Here is a 22,781-nt window from a genome sequence, read left to right on the forward strand (position 1 = left end):
AATCTTTCCTCAGATAAGAGGAGGTGTCTCTTTAAGGTGCTCAAAACCGTCTGTCGGTTTTTCTGCTTAAGAAGTTCTCTCCAGAAGTATATTTTACTTTACTTAAGAAATGCTTCACTTTACTTGTAAAGCACAGCAGGAACAAAAAGCCGTCAGGCAAGTGCACAGACAAGGTCTCCAAGCAGCATTTGACTTTGTAAAAGAGCAGCTTCCATCTTCAGAGCACTTCAAACAATCATTGCCCTCAGGTCCTGCCAAAGGCTTTAAAACTTCTCTTCCTCCTGCTCTGCTCGCTAAAACCATTAAACACATTAAGTTGACTCAGGATATAGAATAAAATAATAAAATGGAAGCCTGAGTCCTCTTGCTCTTGCATCCAGCAATGCTGAGTATCGAGTTTAAAGGACTAATGCAAGGCACAAGGCGAAACATCATTAATAGCTGCATTTGTGTTTAATAGACTTAGCAGACACAATAATCACTGCATAGTATAACTGAAGCTTACTGTGGAGGTAAACATCCATCCATCCATCCATCCATCCATCCATCCATCCATCCATCCATCCATTAATCCATCCATCCATCCATCGTCTCAGATGTGGAGGAGTTGATCCTCATCCCAGCTGCGAACCACCCAACGAAACTTTTCTCCACTTTAATTCCATCAACTCATCTGCAAACATCAACTCATTTATGATGGAGATCAAATGTGCAAAACATATCCAAGGCAAATTGTCAGCTGGCTCAGCTCCATTATTGGACAGCATGTAACAATGAAAAGTACTTCTATGTTTGGACGCTCTCCAACAATAAACTGGAACATGAACAGGCTGAGAAACAGTTGAAGGTGTACACATCTATCAACAAGAATTCAGTTGAATGTTGTTTCCTTTTAGTAAATATGCATTTCCTGTGTTTTGTTTTCATCGTTTTTGCAACCAGGCTTGTCAGCTGCAGAATAATTGTGCATGAAATTGTACAGCACTTTCAAGGCAGGCCTTTAGAGCAGCAGAGGAGTAAGAGCTTCAGGCAATTTACCTCAAATAACCTGTTGTCCTTTAAAAATGTTGTTATGGTTACTGAAAAGAGATTCATTTAAAGAGGTTTTCATGACGTCTTCCATTCAAACTTAGGTTTGTGGAGACTCTAAACTCGAGCTGAACACAACAATAGCTTAGAAATCACAAAATTTTCACTGAAAGAGGAAATATTTCATCAAATAGATACAAGAAGCTTTCTGTTTCAAACCAGCTCTGACTCTGCCCACACTTTAAAAAGTAGAGGGTCAATAGTTTTCACTTTAAGGCTCTCTTATTGCTGTTGCACATGTTTGTTTTTTGAAGCAAGCAGAGCTCATTGAAGACCTCAAAAGAGCTGGAGGCTAGAGCTGCTTTTCAGCAGGGAGTGAAGAAGAAGAGGAGGTGGTGGTGGTGGTGGTGCTAGTGGATGTGGTGGGTATGCTGAGCATGCTCTGTGAAGCCCGGGGCCCAGAACGAAGCTCCACTGACCTTGAGGGTGTCATTTCGATCGATCGACAGAAAGGAGCGGTGTATGCATGTGAGGGAGACAGAGGGAAAGAAAGATGGAGGCGTGCAACTTCACCAAACAAGGAGAAAACTGAAACCTGCACTAATGATGAATCATTGATAAGTGGACAGAGGAAGACTTCGTCTTTCATCTCTGATTTATTTTTTCTTTTTGCGCTCTTTGCCTTGTTCCATCTTTGTTTTCGATGCCTGCGGTCTGACTCCAGAATCTTTCAGCATTTTATCATATCTTTCTTTAAATCCTTTGATATTCTCCCGTTTCTGTTTTTCTTCTCTGACTTCCTGACAAATGTCAAATTTAGCATTTATTTCTCTCTTCCTCATCTTCTTCCTCCTCACCAGCTGGCTCTCACTTTCTCTGCTTCACAAGTGCTGATTCACTTTCAGTCATTTTGGTCTGTCATGACATTTTAGTTTCACTGCTGTGTCAGAAACGGGCTTGACGATGGCACTTCTCTTCCTACAGAGCCAGAAGTACCACAACAGCAGCTGTGCGAACAGGACGCAGCTACAACAGCTGCCGATACACCTTGAACACTTCACTTTTTGTGATATTATCAGAAACTTGAATGTATTTTGTTGGAATTTTAATCAAACTAAAGAGGCCCATGGTAACTCTGAAGCTGCACGTTGGCGACACAACACAACAATCGGAAAGTATCCCTGCCTATGCAAACTTTTCATTCCATTCAAAATCATGAAGCATTTTGCATCAGTCAATCACATGAAACTGTAAATAAAAACATTAAGGTGTGTGGATGGTTTGGAAGGGTTTTTATCCACATATGTTCTTTTTAAGACAGCCTACTGTCATGTTTTTTTTCCCTTCGTTCTACATTTTCTGACTTTCATTTTTTTAAGCATCATGTGAATGTGTGTTACTTTTAAACATATCTCATTGTTGTATGTCTATAAAAAAGTACATTTAAATTTTTTTAAAATTGCGTTGCCATGCATTTTCACTCTAATCAGTGACTGATAATGTGGCACAATTACTCCAAGCCTCCTTTCTTTCAAGAGTCTTATTGATTCAGCACATTCAATTTCTTAGAAAACTAAACTGGTGTGCAAAATCTCCCCTTTCTGCATCTTAATTTTAAACATGAATGCAAAGGATGGTTTGATTAAGTTTTTGTCACTGGTTAGTTAGAATCACATTTGCCAAGAAACAATTAGGGCCAATTTATGGGCGCTCACTGGTGTTTATTTGAAAAGCTGTCACCAGGAAGATTATGGGCATTAAACCAACACAGAGTCTACAGAGACACATTTGCATGCAGCCCTCTATTAAGCCAACGGGGTCTCTCTGCTGCAATGATGTTGCACAAAGGATGCCTTGAAGTTAAAAAGCACCAGCTGCAGCACGGTTCCTTTTTACAAGATGGGATGTCTTCATCTAATTAGTCCAATCGATGTTTTTTCAGATTGATCAGCATAAGACTTGCAGAAAGCATTTTGGAACCCAACCTATCTTGCTTAGCGTTATACTAACCACAGGAACAGAAAGAACTTCTTGTCATTTCTGGAAATGATTTAAAAATTAAAATATAAATGATCCAAGTTATTTTGTGAAGCATATCTGCCTTTAAAAGTACAGTTCTTTGTTGTGGTCATGTTTATTGTCAGACAGAAAGAGGCGAAGAGACATCTAGTAACCAGAAAAAACTCAAGTAAACATTATAATGACTCTAAGATCCTTATGGGTAATCACAAACAAAGCCACCAAAATCTTACTTTATAAGACAAATTTATCATCCTAGTGTCTCCTAACATCTGCTCAAATGCAAAGCTTGCATGTGAAGTTTGGCTCATGCATCTGCACTATACAACCTGACAGGTCTCTCTTCAGACATCCAGAGTTTTGTGACTTAACAAAATTCCTATTCAAAACATTGCACCAAATACACGGTCTTCTTCTGCTTGTGTTTTTTTTTTTTTTTTTGTTAAGAACTGCAGCTGGCCATCTTCCTTTTGTCTGATATAAAAGCATCCCCGAAGCATGATACTGCCAACACTATATTTTGCCCTGGGAATGTTATGCTTGTGGGTGACGTTCCTGTAATAGATTCCACCACACTTACAGCATTGCCTGTCAGCATTAAAATCACAGTGAGAAGAGCATCTGCTTCTACAGTTCAGGACTTATTTCAACAATGGCGTTCAACTCAGAGTTACCATGGGCTCTAGAGTGAAACTGTTTACCAATTAAATAGTCTAACAATTAGCTTGTTAGCCCTGTGTTTTATTTATGGATTTGAAGGTAAATAGGACTTAATGTCTGGGGTGGTGGTGGGTGTTTGGGTGGAGTGGACGTTGTGAAAAATATGTATCCTTTCTTTCTACTTCACTTGTATGCAGTACTTTGCATTTGTTTACCATGTAATATCCAATTAAAATATTATTTGTATTATATAATTTGTGGTTGTATCATGACAAAATGTGAGAAAGTTTAAGAGATGTAAATACATTACACTGCACCGGAAAACTATATATTTAAAAAAACAACCCTGCTCTAAATGTCTTCTGTGGTTATTAATGACGGAGAAACAGAATGTTGCATTCATTACAGAAATGTAAACAAGCTACTGCAGCTATTTAATTTGCAATCAGAAAGAGATACTGCCAGCATCAGAGGCTGTGCTTATTCACTGCACATCTGTTGGACAAGTCACAGGGCCCGATGTATGCTGATTACACTTTTTGTTCACAAGTCCGTCATCATTGTCAGCTCTGACTGTGCTTATGTGGGTGAGTATGTCTGTGTGCACAAGTCTATGATTTAGCAAACATGTTCTGATGAAAAAAATGCTAGCTACTTTACATTAGCACCCACAGACCTGTGCCATCTGGGGTTGGATTTCCAGAGTTTAGAGGAACTGGTCAATGGTCAGAATGAAGAATTTTAAGCAAACAGCAGTTATGTGGACTCAGACGTTAGCCTCTGTCTGACTCCAATCTGCTCCTGCTGATGCTACAGTTATTCCCCTGATAAAGTCCCTCCACTCTCAACATGCTGTAGGCCACACTCATCAGGCTGTTTGTGGAGCATAAGGATGGGGCCGCATCATAAGACGAAGGGCAAGAGTGGAAATAAGAAAAGATAAAGACTCAAGGCGAGCAATCAGAAGGAGAGAAACGGCAATGGGATCTAACATCTTTCTTTCCACATGAGTGGAAGTGCATAGTCAAGGAAAAGTGTTTGGCTAGCAAAAAAAATACACAGCCATATACATTTTACACAGCATATTAAAATGCAGAGAGGTTATTTCTTTCATTTTCCTTCAAACTCATGTAATTTTGCAGGAGCAAAACAAAACTATGCAACTCCATAAATTCACAAAATGCACATTCGCTCCCCCTGCCTTCCCTCCATCTTCTCTGGAGGCCAAACTATTTCACTTCAGCGGTAAAATGCACATACGTTTGGCAAACACATTTCTTAAGTCCCTAAATATCTAAATTTACATTTGCTTTATGTCTGCTCATTTAAATTTTAAAAGCTCAAATGCTAGCAGAGCAGACGGTGCGAATATGTAAAATAATTTTGAAACGGCTATATTTGTAAATGGCATAAAACGACTTCCTCAAAACATTGCTTTAACTCCTCAGTCTATAGGTAAAATGAACCAAGCCGAATGGAAAACACACAAAAAACAGCATCAACTAAAAGGCTCATATAACTCCGGTTGTGTATACAAAATTTATCTAGCATAGATGTTACTGTTAGTGCACAAGAAAAAGAAGACATCTACCGAAGAGTTCAGCTAAATCCATTCTAATAAATCAGGAGGTTAATGCCTACAAGAGGAATCTGATTAGTTTCTTATGTAGCCAATGCAGAAGTCAGTGAGTGAACATTCTGAAGATACATTTGAAAATAAGATTACAACAGAAAACTTTAAAAGCAAGCATCTGAGTATGAAGGATTCAACAATGGCTAGAACAGCAGACTTGCATTTCCATGACAAAGGTTTTGTAAGTTTAACCCGCATGCATGTTATTCACCAACAGACCTGAGACCCATAAGAATGACTAAACTACAGCAGTTTCCACCCACTAAAGGAGGATTCATGGATACATATTGATCATTGTATATATATATAAAAAATCAAGAGTCAAAACTGAAATTACGCTGCTTTACACAGCAGACTGTGTAATGTAAATTGAGAGTAATGAACCAGTCAGAACAATGTAACTTTTATATGAATTTTTTTTAATAGACAATTATGCAGTTTAATTCATACACTTGCAAAATTTACAGAGATGTTACTGATTTTTTTTTTCTAAAATGTTTAATATAAAATATAACAGAAATACAGTAATCTACCCTTAAAACTCTGACCGAATAATTTCAGAATACATGATAAAAGTTAGTTAAGCCCAAAATAATTTGTGTACCTCTCAGCTTTAGGTTTAAAGGAATCTTTTAGTTTTACTAAACTGTTTCTTCTGACTGTCAATAATGTTTTGGATAGGCCCAGCCAGAGTCCTGACAAGAATCTGAAAATTAATCTATAGAGGGAGCTAAAGATCAGGATGGTTTCAAGGTCTTTCAACCTCAACGACTTGGAGTTTTTCTAAAAAGATGTTTCCAGTGGAAACATGCAAATAGCTGGTTGGAAATTGTAAAAACATGGGTTTAACTGCTGTAATGGTCAGACAGGTTTTTCCAATGATTACTGCACAGGGTCTAAATAATTTTTGGCATGGTAATTTATAATAAACTAAAAATAAAACTAAGTGCTTTTTTTCCAGGTCTGATTTTATTTTATTTTTTCAGATAAATAATTTTAAATCTAAATCTCCAAGGGTGGCATTTAAATTTACATGCCGCCCTTCCAACCATCCTCTCACTGGCTTTAGCATCTGTCATGCCTGTTGGAACGGAAACAACTGTTGATGGTTAAAATGCCATTTTAACCATTTAAAATGCCACTGTAGCTACTGTAGGGCACGTAGTGAATTGTCTCCAGTCAGAAAAAAACATATTTACCTTTATGTTATTTAAATGTAAATAATCCATTCTCTATCCTACAAGTTTACATTTGCAAGTTTTTACAGTTAATTCAATAAGACTGAATGCCTTTTTACTCAATATAAGATTAAAAATGATCAGGATTATGATCTGCTGTCATCTGTACCAAAAGAACACAATGTCCTAGCATTAGAAAATATCAGGACCTTCCACCATTATAATGGTAAGGGTGGCCAAAATATTCATATTCGTTTAAAGTAATTAAAAGAGACAGAGACTTATTTGGCAGCAGATGCTAGTTTCATACTTTCGTTCTTTTAGGTGAAACTTAACACAGGACCTGATATTTCTACTATTATCTGAAAACAATTAGCTTTTAAAGGTACTGAACAACTTCCAGCTTAAGACAGTTGTGTTTGTTTGGTTTTTATTATTTCAGACTTTGCACTGTGAGGACGAGATAAATAACAAGCCCAGCTGAAACTGTTTTGGAGCTCCTTCATCTTGTGACTCATGTTCAGACTGGTTAGGCTTCACTGTTAATTTTCCCACCGTCAGCAATTATTACAGCAGACGGGAGCAGGAGACTGTGAGGATAAGCCCCACGAAGATGGGGTTGTTCTAAGAGATACAGTGAGGGATTTTATCACCCACATGCATATTAAACACCTGATCTCACTTTCCATTTCAATCCCTACAAGTAATGTAATATGGGCTTTTTAGTAATTGGAAAAAATCAGGAATCCAAATGATATTTTGACCAAAGTATCTTATATTTTAGTGAGGCTTCAGGAAATTATGTCAACAGTTCTTAAAATGGTATAATCTACATTATTTAATGATTAGCAGTGATTAAAAAAAAGAAACTAAATTGTTTCTGATCCTGGTGTATGATATATGCGGGGTTCTAATTATCCATGAAACCACCTTCATTTTACCACCCACTTTCAGCAATAACCTCACAAGTATGTTAAAAATATAAATTGGGAGACATACCTTTGATGCCAAACTTGGAATTTCCTCCAAACTTTAGGATAACCAGCATCAGCAAGAAACCAGTGAAGGCTACAGCAGCAATTCCCACGACTACGTATACCTGCAAAAGGACAAAGCAGCGTTATGTCTCCACATATCTGCTGCAGAGAAGCCAGCAAAAACACAGTGACAGCTGCACAAAATCAAGTGCAACACACAGCACAACAAAAGACAGAAGACTCTGGTTGTTCTTACTTCAGTAAAAACAGAATATTCTGATCTGGGTTCATCCAGTCAGATCTAACTTTAAGAAGGAGAAACACCACTTTTAAGACAGGAGATAAAAAGAAAGACTCACAGCAACTCTGTCCTCAGGTGGGTCTAGAGGAGGATTCTCTGTGGATGAAAGGACAAAAAGGAAAACAGAGAGTAAGTTGTGACAAACTGTCACTTCAGTCTTTGCATTTTGTTTTTGTCATTGGTAAAGAATATAATTCAGAGTGACTAATCTAAATTATCAATTAAAAAAAAAAAGACTGCCGGTCATTTATAGTTTCACACACACCCGAAAGCACAGCAAGGCTATTATTTCTCACATCCAATTTAGACACTGGCAATAAAACATCTTGAATAAAGTTATAAGGACCTCAGTTAGGACTGAAACAATCTTCATCACTGCATAACTTATTAAAACATGTGCAAAATCCAAGGAGCCTAAAGACTTGACATTACTCCCATTTCAGGTCCTGCACAATGTCACCTGCAGTCTACTTTTGTTTTGTACCATAATTACTCATATCTCCATTCAAACTAAAACTAAGATCACAAAGAGATAGATTATTCTCCCCTGCAAAATGACAAATGTATCTTTTTGACAAGTTAAATGTGAAAATGCTTTATTTAATGATGTGATCCTGAACTAAATCCTCAGTCCATAGTATTTTTTTATTATGGCAGTGTTAATGTTTGAATGGGATATGGATAGTGGTGAAAGACTTCAGAGGACTCCACCCCATAACTCTGTTTAATATCGTCTCTCATTTAAGATAGATTTGGGACCCTCCAACACATAACCTGTATGTGTCTGCTGCTGAGGTGATGCTCTTGTTGACACAAGAGAACCAAATCAGCAGCAGGATTCAGCCTTCTGCAGTTCGATCTCCGAGGCCAACATGAAGGACCTGGTGCCAATATTTCCCTGCCTCGATAACACGAAGGTATTGAAGCACTGCTGCATTGACACCTTGACAAAAGTGACTGAAGTCTTCTTCCACACACAGTGGGAGTGTTTTAGATTACTGACCAATTATTATTTGTAGGTGAGAATGATGGGAAAACCTAACAGTTTAGCAAAGGTTAATTGAAAGCTTGGCGGTCAGTTCATAACTGTGATATAATCCAGGGTGATCAAATAAAGGGTATAGCTGTACCTGGGGTTACATCTGCTGGCAGGAGGGGGCATCAAAGAAAAAGATAGACAGAGACAAATAAGATCCAAAAGAAAAATACAGTTTAGTTAAAAATACTTTAGACATGCAGCACTTAACAAGTAACCTTGTGAACCATGCTTGCTTTTAGAGTAATTATAGGAAAGCACAACCATTTCACAAACACTGCACACAAACCAATAAAACAACACACACCAAACATGCACGGCTTCTTAAAGGAAATATAGACAACATCAAGGAGACAGTGAGGAAAATAAGTTGTGTAGGTATGTAACGCACCGTCAGGACCTTTAAAGAAACATAAGAAAACAAGAGAAAAACAGATTTCTAAAACAAAATTTCAGTCAACTAATGGGGACAATGTGAAAAAAAGTCTAAACACAAAGACAAAATGAACAGACAGGTTATATCTTTTACATCTGAGAGAAGGAAGGAATGAGGTACAACCACGGAGTATGGAATATTACACCTGTGTATATCCTGGCTGTGGTCATCCCTAATCACACCTCCTCGGCAAATGACATGATGACAACAAGTAATAGGCCCCACCTGTACTATATATCTGTCTGTCTTCACCACCATTATTCAGTTTAGTAGCTGCTCTTCACCAAGCACAGCTGAGAAGCGGGGCAGCCATGTGTTGCACCTCGTTCCTCTCCTTCAGGGAACAGTACTTATATGCATAGCATTATGCTTCCCTTTCCGTTGATTCACTCAGTACAACTCGAGTAAGGGACATATATAAATGCCCTGCAGAGCAGCCATTAAACCTGGGTCAGGCACAGCGAGCTAGTCCAGCACTTCAGATCCAGCAGAAAGAACGGAGTGAGCCACAGAAGCAGCTGTAACATCCAAACCACAAAACTGTAGAAATGTGGGTGGTGAAGACCAGCTGAATGCAGCACAAATATCACTTATGGACACCAATCTAAATAGGGTCCATGAGACAGCTATGCTCCTGGTGGAGTGAGCCCTCACACCTGAGGCATTGGGAGACCTTTGCTGCTATAAGCCAGAGATTTGGCCTCCAGATAGCAGTGGGAGATTCTCTGTCTGGATAGAGTCTTCTCCCTTGCTGGGTTAGCAACACAAACAATTGATCACACAACCTCACATTCTTGGTGTGATCAATGTGAAGGAGCAATGTGCGTACAGGGCAAAGAATGTGTGACCTCCTTTATTCTTCCGATGCTGAAGGAGGTGGAAAAAAAAACTAGAATGTTCTGTAGTCATTGAGCATGTAGTCCAAAGTTATAACCTTAGAAAGTTATTCTGCATTAGGCTGCAATGTGACCTTGCAGCCATCAGGAGGAAAATCATCACAGGCGCGATTTACAGACAAAGCATAAAGGTCCTAAACCCTCTTTGCAGTTGTCAGAGCAAGGAGCAAAGCAACATTACATAAAAGAAACTTTGTATTTGCTGACTCCAAAGTTTCAAATGGAAGATCACAAAAGGCTTTGAGTACCATCATGAGATCCCAGGAAGCTGGGTTTACTCACAGGTATGAGTCGATGCCAGCACCTGGTGTGACTTCATCAAAACCAACATGGTAGGCAGAAACTGTGGCTAGATAAACCTTAATTGTGCATTAACTGCACAAAAAAAAAAAAAAAACATTTATGCAGTTCCTGCAGAAATGTTAAGAGTTCTACCACTGAGCACTGAAATGGAACAATGTACTTATCCTCACACCACTGATTAAAATGACTTTTCTGGCCAGTGTGGTGCCAAAATCAAGGACAGATTTTGTTTGTGCACCCTTTCTGCTACAGACAGTATCATTTACACTCAAAAGTGCATAAAGGAGTACAAAGGACTATCAGTGTGCTAGAACATCTACCCCAGCTGAACATTCTAATACAAATCCAGAGAACAGTGGGTCTTAGCCCTGGTGGACTCCATATTTGTGCCACCAATGAAGGGCGAAGCCTATAATCGGTCACCTGAGGAGCATTTGTGGAGAGCAGCTCTGGACAGATTCTGTTGTCCAGGGACATGAATAGTCTGATAGACCTTCCTTGGGAAGCAACACCCTCTCTTTTATTAAACCTTGGCACAACAGGCTTGGTTTCCACCAAGGGCACAGAGTTGGCATGCAAGTAGCAGTGGTTGTTAGCTTTCTGTAGAAGTGACACAATGATCTACTGCTGAAATGGATGCATCTTCAGAAGACCAAGTGGTACCACTGCGAACATAGTTTCCATCAACCCCATCAGTTTTAAGATCATCCGGAAGCTCATTAGGCATCTGTCAGGAAAACCAGCTCCCCAGGATGATAGCACTTAAAAGCTGTTAGATTGTTAGCATTTTGAACTTGTTTGTTTGGAGGTATTTTTTCAGAATTCTCAAATCCAAGTTTGAACAAAGCCCACCCACTTCTTCAGAGTAACGAAGTAATGACTGTACAAACCTTTGTTCGTCTCTGATTCCAGAACCGCTTCACTAGCTCTCTTTGCAAACATCATATATTTTTCCTACCTCACAGCCTCCATTGCTTTAGCTATGACTGTAGAGTTTTATTGCCTTATGACGATAAAACAGGGCGACATCTGGCAAAACTGTAATTGCAACTTCCACTCAAGGTTGAGCACCAATTGTGAAGATGTGCAGCTGGACGACCAGCCTGCTGCATGGTTGGCAGGTAGCTTCTATATCCTCTCAATGGGTGGGAGAGATGCAGCCTCATTTGACTGTGGCATGTAACTTTTTTAAACTTTGACATTTTTTCATAGAAAAAGCAGTCATTATTGAAATGATTGAAACATTTCTACAAACATTGGGAACAGTTATTGCCATCAGCAAACTTATTAATGCACCCTCACTGGGGGCATTTAATGCAGACATGTAAGTGGGAGAATGCCTACACCATGGTTATTGGACGGGGCCAAGTATGTTGCCACTGGAGGTTCTTTAGGTGGAATATTCATCAGCACAGCTTTTCCAGTGCCTTCCAGGTCTGGATACTGTCGAAAGCCTGGTACCGTGACTCAAGACGACAGTGGTTTGTTCCACGAAGATGTCGGTTCCGAAACAAAGTCTGGGAACAGGGGTAGACACCTTTTGATTGTGGCAGCTTTGCAGGGAGATAAAACTTGCCCAATCACGATGGTTTGTGGACGGCCACTCCACATCCCTTTACATCTGCGCACCAGTAAAGACAGAAAAAGGATATGTCGTCCTGGTCTGCCGGGGTGGTGGCCGACCCACCCTGAACTAGTAAAAGCTCAGTCTCATCCTCAGACAAATCCTTAATGTCTCTGTCGATGTCCAACACGTCCTTTTCTCCCTAAGGAGGCTTCAGTCAAAGCTGAAACTGAGCAACTTCATTGTCAGTTAAGCCATCAACGTTCTCCATTTGGTCTGCCCAGTGGAGACACCGACTAACAGGTCATCCTAATAGAAATTGGATGGAACCAGGTTTACTGATGCTGAGAGCAGTGGGTCTTGCTGAGACAACAGCCTCTCCCAGAACTTTCTCTCCAGGGTCGAGTGGCGAAGCTGGCATTGGAATGCAAATGCTTCAAGCTCCATCAATGCTCTTAGAGTGTGAACAATCCCCAGACAAATGGGAAAGGCTTCATCTTGTCCTTGTCATTAAGAAAGAAGCTGCACTCCTAAGGACAGGGACAAACTGAAGGCTTTACTTGTGTTGGTTTTGTGCTCATTCTTAACCACAAAGCCGGACCGGAATATTGAAATCAGCGCTTCGCTTGCAGAAGTAGTTAACTCCTCACAAAAACGCCAAACTCACCAGCAGCAGCCAGGTAGCCTGAATCCAAGAAGTGTCCTCAGCAAGGTGAAGAGCATAAGAACTGAGTAATGGTGGTGATCACAGACAAATAAGTAGAGCAGGTGGGACCTGTTACTTGTCAGGATATACAAGATGATATCCCACACTCATGTGTTGTACTGAGTGAACAGACTGAAAGGGAACATTTTACTCACCATAGTAGGAAGGTTCATCGCCTACAAATTGGGAGATCAAAGAAAAAACACATTAAGTAAAACATTTTCATTTCTGCAACACACACAAGCTTTATCTCTTTGTGGTTAAATTACACATTTGTTCTGTTAGCCAGTCAAAATTAATGGAACAAGAGACAGGAGAGCCTGCATCGTTATGGATGTATGCACTGTGTGTACCTTGTAAGTTTCATAGGAATATTCTTATAGTTATTTGACTTTCCATTATATTTCACCTTCACTATTAAGAAAATTATGGACAAAAATTAAAAATGGTCTTTTTGTGTCAAAACATCCTGTGCGTCTTTGGGGATGGGCCTAAACCTAAATTTTATTGGTTAGTTTACTTTTATTTATTTGGTGGTTTGACTAAATGTTACTGTGCATTGAAGCTAGCTAAAAATTAGTAAGTAGGCTTTTAAACAGACTGTAGTCGGATTGTTTGCCAAAAAGAGTATAAATTACACATTGCTGTTTCACCTCTTCCTCTGGATATCTCAGACAATCCAACTGAACCTGAGAATCTCTATCCTCCTTGACTTGTGCAGTACGAGGACAGGCTTTACTTTCCTATTTTTATTAATTAAGGTGATTGTAAATATCAGTAAGCTGTGTGTGTGTGTGTGTCGCATTGTGTGGATGACGACTTCTGTTTTTATGGCTCATGCACATTGCGTTCATGTGGCATTTCTGTGTTGATCAGTTCAACAACATACATTGCATATCATTGGGTCAGGGTTGGGAGTCAGGACACATCATCCATTGTGTTTCTATGTGCCAAACGCATCGCGCAAATGTGCCCTATATTTCTTTGGGTTAGGTTTGTGCTGGTTTTTTACACCACACACACGACGCATGTTGAGGATGTGGTTGTGTTCGTGTGGATCAGGTACAGTGATGGTTTTGTGCGCACCCTCCAATAAACTGCAGGCACCCCTGACCAGAGAGAATAAGTTCCAGTATTGCTCCTCACCATCGTCTGGCTTGCGCATAAAGTGAGCTGTGATCTCCTTTTCGTCTGAGCCATATTTATTTTGAACCTCTAGGCGATACAGCCCGTTGTTGATGTGTGTGGGATTGTCCAGCTGGAGGCAGCCGTGGTATTCTCTCTCTGTGATGTCGTGGATCATTGTCATGATGTACTCCCCCTCTGTCACTTCCACATTGTCCCGGTACCACTTGATACGTGGTTCTGGGTTTGCTGAAAACAGAATGAAATTTGTGCAAATGGCTAGTTTAAGATTAGGGAATTCACAAGGAAAATATATTCAAAGTATATTTAAATAGTAGCAAATGGGTTTTATTTGATTGTCTTACACACCTGCTACACTGAAGGGTATGCACCAGTGATGGTCTGCAATGGCGTCACTCAGTTTTGTGATTTGGGGTGCAACTATAAGAACAGTCCAGAGAAGATAGATTTTAGTTGCAAACTGAAAGTGGAATAAGTGAAACATGTAAAGTTATGGATTAAGAGTTAAAAGACACTCCTTTAAAGCCTTTAACTCTGTTTTGAAGTCCACTTATGTTCCAACTTGAATTAAAACAGCATGGCAGAAGGTAGACCTACAAAGTATATCCAGCACCAAAGAGGATTCTCTCTCTCCAACGATATTTTCAGCCATGCAGCTGATCTTCTTGTTGTGGTCCATTGATGACAGGTTTGAGAGCCGCAGCACCGAAATCTGGCCAGACGTTTCGATCTGCAAGTTTAAAACAATATAATTGATTAATAATATTCAGTGATTAGTTTGTTTCAATTGCATCTGCTTGTCGATACATTTTTTTTTTCCCAGTAAAGTTTTAAAAGGTGACCAAAATACAAAATCTGTTTAGGGTTGTACGGTTTATCAGTAAATTTGAATAAATGTTTAATAAGTATACATCAGTAAATATAGTACAAAGCTTTCAACAATGTTTCATATTAATTACAAATAGATGGATGGTAAAATTGGATGCCTGGTGGCACAGTTGGTGGTTCTTTTATCTATGGGTGAAGATAAATACTGGGCTTCAAAAAGACTTCATACTACAACAGACCATCACGTTCAGGCAGGGCAGAAATTCTCTCAGCCAGAGACACAATGTAGTGATTTAGATCAAACAGTGATGTGTATTAAAATGTCCCACTTATAGTTCAGACCTAAAGCCAAGCAAGAATTTTTATCATTACTTGAAAATTGTGGTTTCCATACAACATGATGGGCACAAATTTAATTTCCCTTCCAGATGAACAATGATTACCCCAAAGGACTTGCAGCAGTATTTGTAGGAAAAGGTTGTTATATGAACTATTGAGTTTTAGAATGTTTTATCATTAATATTTAAAACCACATATACTTTTTTTTTTCCAATTTTACAATTCTGTACTTAGTGTTGGTCTTTCACATAAAATTTGAATAAAAGTAACTTGGAAATGAAACAACTGAGAGCTAAAAAAGCTTAAACCTGTGTTTATCTTTAACAATTCTCAGTCTAAGTAACCTCACATACTGCTGCACGTTGTGCGCGAGAGCTTACCACATAGTTTGTGACAAGTGCCATGTTCCAGATCAACTCAGGTGAGGGCATGCCCGATGTTGTACAGAAGAGCTCAACATTATCCTTTTCCATTTTGGTCACTTTGGATGGGGTCAGGGTTGCCATTGGAACCTCTACATACAAAGAAAGAGCAGGAAAGAAAGAGAGTCAGTGATGGAGATGGAGAGAGGAGAGGAAGGAGGTGCAAAGAGGAGAGAACTTAGGATTCCTGACCAACTCTTGTTTATCCAGTTAAAACACAGGGCACGAAACAAGCTCAACAAGGAATGTGGAGGAGCAGCCAAACATACACCCAGCAGAGAGTAAGAAGAAAGATACACAGGGAAAAAGAGTTCAAATTCAATCTCCCTGTCCCCCACTCTGTTTCTCCTGCTTTCATTATTGCACACTCACCCCAATCACACAATAAGACAAAGAGACAGAGTTCAAACACAGTGATGGTTACACTGATTACCAGTGCACGTCTGTAGCAGGCCAGGCACTACATTGATTGGACACAGTCTGAAGCCTCTGTCAAAGCAAAGACACTGGTGACTCTGTGTGTGTCTGCAGCTTTGACCAGGAGGTGACCTGGGTATGACCAATCAGCTTCAATAAGGACTTCCCCACCATTGTCCCCCACATATAAACTCTATTGGAAAGGAGAAGAGGAGCTCAGAGAGGAGAGGGGAGAAATAGGCATTGACATCCGCTGCAGATAAAACTGGAAAGATTTCTTATCAGATCTAACCGTCCAACCTCTTCTGTCCGTCAGCAGACCGCTTATCTGCAGGGAAGCCCACTCAATCACCATGAGATGCTGTAAAAACCGGTCATTTTGCTGGTGGCAGGCCAGCAAGCGTATCAGATTCAAATATCTTAACAGCCTCTCAATGAATCAGTTTTCTACAGCCGCTGCAACCCTCTGCAGGTTAGATTAAGCGCAATACAGCAACATGGACACATCTCTAACCACACCATTTTCACAATTCACTATAGAAACAACTACAACTCACTTTGAAGGTGCAATTCATAAAAACTAAAATTGCTGAAGGGTCACTTTATCAAAAAGTAACTGAATCATCCAAGCAAGTTTTGGATGATTCAGTTTGGGCTCAGGAAAAGCAAATTGTAACATCTGGAAATTATGTGGAGAATAATCAAATTAGGGCACACAAATATAAAAACTGTAAATTAATTCACTTGAGATCTATTATAAGTTATAACGCGTTTTTACCCTATTAATATGGACAGTGATTGTAAAAAGCAAGTAAATTATTTGTCAATGTTTTAACAGGTCAATGACCTGTTACTGGTGTACAAAAATTACACGTTGCACATTGTACCACATTATTAACATTTGTGGAAAATGAAGTACATGCCACTAAACACATAGATACAGAGGGGACTCAGCCACTGAAAAACAATTGATTCCTGGAGGTGTGGATTGTGTTGAAGTTTTAAACTTTACCTAAACGCTATCGTTTGGCCGTGACGCCAGTTCAATGCTATGAAGCTTACCGGAAATTGCCTGAGCTGTAAAAACTGAAGTCAAAAGCTCAAACTATTTATGAAGCGAGATTATAATCGAACAGAATTGTGCATTAAGGTAATGGAGGGGCTAGTTCTTTGTCCTATAAGAGACTAATTCAAGATTTGCATGGTGCTGAACAAAATTTCTCTGCCAAACTGTAGTTAAAGTTAACCTGAAGGAATCAGCTAAATTCATAGTTGTACTTTTTTTTATCTGATAGATACTTTACAACTACTGAGTGTAATAAATTAGTATTACTTTATGGATAGGATATAACCCCATGTAATATTTTTTGTCTGATATAATTAGTATTTTATTTGCCTAGATGTTACTTCTTCATAAGGAGTATAAATAGCTTTGTCAGGACGTGCCAGGGGCATTATAAATTCTGATTTGATTTTGCATTCTTTCTTCAACTTAATGCCAGCTGCTTTTATTCATTTAAACCAGGGCTTTTTCAGGGGAACAAATTAAGGTAAAAGGCTTTTAGTTGTACAAACTGTAGAAGTATGCGGCACCTTGTTCTTTGACTCATTACAGGTAATTTCTGCATTATTTTCATAACTTAATTTTTTCCCCTCTTGCATTTTTTCTACAAGATGTTTTTTTTTTTAAGTTTGCTGTAGAGAGGAGGCTTATCTGTAAACAATGACTTGCATTTGGAAAAGATGACAAATAACTCTGCTTATATGCACACTAACACTTTCTGCATGTTTTGTGATATAAGGACACTCCAGATGGAAAAACATCCACGTTTGAAACCTCTGCCAAAGAATACTTCACCTATTTTCCTTGGAGTGCCAATGTTGCTATTGTGGTCGGTCACAATAAACACATCAAAGAAAAACAGTGTGATTTCTAAGAGTAGCAGACATAGGGAGCAGACAAACAGAAGCAGGTTTCTCAAAGTGATTCAGCACTAAACTCTGTAAGTTTGTTGTTTGATTTGTTTGTTTAAACAGTGAAACAGCTGCTGCTCTCCAAGAGGGATAATAGGAAAATAAAAAAGCATAAAGGACAGGGATTTGTTGAATTGGGATAAAGATTTCTTTTCGACAGAATGACACTTGTAAAACTGATCATCAAGTCACCCAGGAAGTTTGATCTGCTTCTTTATTTGTTTTTGTTTTTGTTTCATCCATCATTAGGACATTGACATTTCTTTTGTCCGTCTTATCATTCATTCATGCTATTATAAGAAAACGGATTTGCAAAAATAACAAGTCATGTGTAAACACTAAAACAATGTTCAAGTAGAAAGAAATAATTGTATGTTTAAAAAGTCACTTCTGCTCACTTGTAACAGTATGGCAAGTTAGTTTATCATAATATATTAGTCTAGATGTGTGCAGATTAGAAAATTTCTAAATTGCCCAGAACATTTCAGCTGTCTAGAATACTGATGATCCTATGAAAATGAAAGGTTTCTCATGTCACAAAGATTATTCTTTCTCACTAACTATACTGCTTTTTCCTTTAAATGTCCAAGTGTACATTTTTTCAGTCTGGACTGAATAAAATTCAAAAACAGGCAGCTAATTTAAGATAGGAGTTGGCTTTGAATACATGTTACAGAGCGTGCCATACTTGACCCTCACCTGCTTCAGCTATGCACAAAGACTGTTCTATTTCTTGACACATTCTAATTTTGTCTCATTCAGAATTGTCTAATTGTCCAATAAAGGTGATTGGCCTAAGAGTTTTGACGAGATAAACTCTTCAGCTGTTGAATGTACTAATAAACCAAGTCACTGTTAACAAGCCATTACTCTTAAAGAACAGCTTAGCCTTATAAGGAAGTCTGGAGACCCAAAAAGTATTTAAAAAACAGCAGTCTTTTATCTTTAATTGATGCTATAAATAACATAATGAAACAACATAACAAGTGAACCCTAACCAACTTTTAAGCTCCTCGGTTGGTTGAAATTTGTTTTTGCATCTCGTTTTTTAGTTTGTAACTGGTTTACAAACTGAAATGAATGAGTGAGTCACCAAGTTTCTGTTTATAAAAAAATCACACATGAACATCATCTCCTGCCTGCTAACACTAAGCAGAGCCATCTGGCCTTTCTGGGTAATCTGCCATTAAAGGCTTGTGTCTACATGTTTCTTCCTTGTTTCAAGACAGCAAAAGAGGAATGATCGAGGGTCAAAGTCATTCCAGCCAAACAGAAGAAGTGACAGCGAGACAGACAAACACAAAAACAGACAGATGAAGACAGAGTACGCCTGTGGACGAGTCTGGTAACCAACCTGCTTCCATTTCTGCTCCACATTAATAAAGCTTTACCCCCCAAATATATGTCTGAGCTATAGGCAAACAATGCTACAGGTGCCAACAGGCCTTGGGCCCCAGAAGAAAACCAGTTTCTGAAAAGGACATGTTGACAAATGCCACTTGTACGGAAATATGGGTGTCCCATTATGTTAAAAATGTATTAAAAAATAATAATGTTTTTAATAATTTAGTTTTAGAAAGTGAAACTAATCAATTATGTAGATTAATTACACAGAGGAAAACAGAAATTAACAGATTAGACAGAGAAATTAAGTAAATGTTTGGCACTTTTACAATCAGTTAATTTTTACAATGAAGGTTTAAATTAGTAATAAAATCTCAAATTCAACTTTGGACATAAAAAACAATACATAATACCAATAAGACAGGCTTTTAACCACACTTATTTTTCTGTAGACTTATAATGCCAATGCTTGGATACAGCAACTTGTGGAAGACAGTTTCTTTAGTGATGACCTTTTCTGTCTTACCCTCGTTATGAAGGGTGTCAGTGACCGTCTCCTGGGCAACGTTGACGTTTTGCCATGATTTTGTCGGTCACAAAAAGGCCAACTCATTTTGTATAGAAAAAGAAATGACCCAGTAAATCATCCATATCCATTGCCTTGAGAAAGTCCTCAAGGCAACAGTACTACCAGCTGTGCAGTCTCTGAACAGATTTTCCGGACTATAATGCGCACCTTACTATAAGCCTCACCTACATTTTTTTTAACTGTAAACGTACATATATAAGCCGCACCGGGCTATTAGCCACTGACATCTCCGCCACTCTCGGTTTTCCACAAGGACACAGCAGAGGACTGCATCCTGAATAAATCTGCTATAAAGGACGCAGCCCTGGGTCTCCATCGCCGAACCATGCACTCGTTCACACATATATATATATATATATATATATATATATATATATATATATATATATATATATATATATATATATATATATATATATATAAAAGCACTTTTTGAAAATAAACCAAAAATGTGCTTAGACTACACAATCTGTACATATTGATGATATATGTTTAATTCATTAAATGGCACTGAATGCACAAATTTGCAATCTGCAGTGGTGAACTTTGCAGACTTTCGCAAGCTTAAAACGACCCTAAAAAGTCAGATTTTTAGATTAGCAAGTAAGTCATGTACAGCTGAAAGAAGACTGTTAGAAGCAAATTATGCTGCAGTGAGAAGTTCATGAGTTTTATGTGCCAGGTTTATTGTTTCAAACAGTGTGAGGCTTTAACACCTGCAGCTGTTTGAACTCTAATATTTTTTATGTGTCGCACAGTGGATTAGATTTTATATTACACGAGCAGGGCTGTAGTAAGTCAGAACGGCACCTCTCTGTAATAAATTGCATTGGTCAGTCGTCTTTTCAGCAAGTTTTTTCGAGCAGATCTCCGGCAGTATTCAGTCAGTGGACACTAACAGATAGAGATCAGTGTCAGCTCAGCCCCGGGGCTTCACTGGGCATTTCCTCTCTTTTGTGCCTCCCTCACAGTGTCAGTCAGAAATGCTCAAGCACACAGACACAGGGACACACATGAATCAGACAGACAAATGGAAAAAGAGAAACAGAATCGGCCCAACAACCAGCAGTTTGGGCAGACTGAGAGGTTCTTTGGTGTGTCGCAGTTCGCCCTGGGGCATCATTTGGCACTCCTTCCCCTCCATGTCCTCCCACTCATATGTCACTCTACCGGGGGTCCCCTGCCCACCTCTCCAGAGGCCCTGCTGTGACTACGCTAATGCCAAAAATAACGTCTGCTAATGGAGGGGACGCAGAGGGGACAGATCAATAGGAGTTATCAATGACATTGTTAGCTTCCTGTAAGCGAACTTATTGTTTGTGTTCCAAGTGCCCTGATGGCCCTGGGTTATTTCTGTCCAGTTTACACTGTCAGCAAAAACATGAAAATAATCTTTCCGGATGTAACCTTTTGTTTTTTTAGACCTAGCAGCTAAAAGTCAAGTAAAATCACAAATATATGTATTTCCAAGCACAAATACCTAAAAATCAGAGAGCAGCCCAGCCAAAAAAGACAACTGTTTTGTGAACATAAACAGTTGAAGATAGATTTATCTTCACTGACCAAAAATTGTTGTTCGAAATCCTTTTTTTGTCAGGATTGTAAACTTTTTTTTTTTACACAAGGTATGGACACAACACAGTTTGTGCCAAAGGCAACAGGCAGGTTAGTGAAGGAAACACTGGCTGTTGGTTGTGGGGAAGTTTCTTCGGTAAATAAATGCAGTGTTTATTTCTTTATGTATATTCCATCTCTGCTGATTACCACAGACCAAGCTTTCAAATTAAATCTATAATAAATAAATCCCACATGTTAAACCACATTAAAAAAAACAAAACAAAAAAACCTCTGTTACGTGTAAAAAAAAAAAGGCAGACTTTCAGCTGCTTCCATTCACTGCTGCTGTGTCTGCAATGCCCATAAGTTTTACCATAAGAGGCTATTTCTAATTGTGATTGAATTTAGGTAGACCAGGTTTTTAAATCTCAACATAGGGCAACATACTGTTGGATCTACAAATTACTACAAGTTACAAATCTTCTTTGAAACTTTCACCTCATGAACTCACTTTGTTGCTAGAAACTTTGGCATTATAACTATTTTTTTTTATCTCTGTGGCTGGTTTGTCTCTTCTATTTTGTTGTTTTTTTTATCTTTCTTGCACAACTGTAACGTAAACAAATTATATAGGTAATGCTTATTAGGAAAGAATAAAAATGTAAAAAAAAATTGTAGCTACATAAAATTCAAATCCTAAATCATCATCAAGCATCAGTCTTAGTCTTATACTTATGGTATGCTAAAATGAAAATAGAGCAAGAGTTGGTCCAGTGCAGACGTCCACAGACAGGTCAAGCTGTAATTCGACCCTATTTATGAGCAGAAGTGAGTCCAAAAAAAGAAGATTCATGAAAAATTCATGCAGCGTATATAAAGCAGAGAGGAATAAAGTGTCAATTAACTGCTGACATTTATACATTCAAGTTTAATAAACCTTCCCTTATGCAGCACATAAAAGGCACAGTCTGTAGGAGTCTGCCATGAAGTCGGAGAAAACTTGTGGGTAAGGTTCATAACACACTTGTGCATAAATCTCTGCTCTGTTAGGAAAATATTTGCAAGTTATACAACATAATTATTCCTAATAGAGAAAGTATAAACTGTGTCACTACCCTTGTTCATAATGTTTTACAGTTAAATGCATATACAAAGACATTATTGTTCTTGCAGTTCAACATATACATGCAGCTCGCTATAAACACAGGACGGATTCTTCACTTTATGAAGAGAGCACGATAATTCAAGGAAAAAAGGGGGAAATAAATTCTGCTGGATGAAAACATGTCACTGCTAGTAAAGGACAAACTAAAGATGTTCCTTTTCACAACAAACTTTAAACAACTTGAGATTCAATGATATCTGTGGCTGGTTTTTTTTTTTTATTGTAAAGTGTCTTTTCTAAGTCAAACAGCAAACATTTCAAG

The 22,781-nt window shown here is 38.6% G+C and overlaps 1 protein-coding gene across 5 annotated transcripts in view; it reads right to left on the minus strand.

Annotated features, from left to right (window-relative positions):
- Positions 1–22,781, minus strand: part of ntrk2a (neurotrophic tyrosine kinase, receptor, type 2a) — a 100,982-nt gene that overhangs the window by 70,136 nt on the left and 8,065 nt on the right. For 2 of the 5 annotated variants that reach the window (XM_015042258.1, XM_015042260.1), the window contains exons 6-14: positions 15,432–15,565; positions 14,482–14,614; positions 14,233–14,304; positions 13,885–14,112; positions 12,894–12,914; positions 9,225–9,233; positions 8,928–8,942; positions 7,856–7,893; positions 7,519–7,618 (exon numbers count right to left, since the gene is read on the minus strand). In XM_015042258.1, coding sequence (XP_014897744.1) covers positions 7,519–7,618; positions 7,856–7,893; positions 8,928–8,942; positions 9,225–9,233; positions 12,894–12,914; positions 13,885–14,112; positions 14,233–14,304; positions 14,482–14,614; positions 15,432–15,565 — 750 coding nt within the window. The remainder of the gene's footprint in view (positions 1–7,518; positions 7,619–7,855; positions 7,894–8,927; positions 8,943–9,224; positions 9,234–12,893; positions 12,915–13,884; positions 14,113–14,232; positions 14,305–14,481; positions 14,615–15,431; positions 15,566–22,781) is intronic. The other 3 variants (XM_015042259.1, XM_015042261.1, XM_015042262.1) reach the window with 3 other exon arrangements.

Source organism: Poecilia latipinna, unplaced genomic scaffold (assembly GCF_001443285.1).
Source record: "Poecilia latipinna isolate Pla-1442-1.1 unplaced genomic scaffold, P_latipinna-1.0 Scaffold583, whole genome shotgun sequence".
Classification (NCBI taxonomy): domain Eukaryota; kingdom Metazoa; phylum Chordata; class Actinopteri; order Cyprinodontiformes; family Poeciliidae; genus Poecilia; species Poecilia latipinna.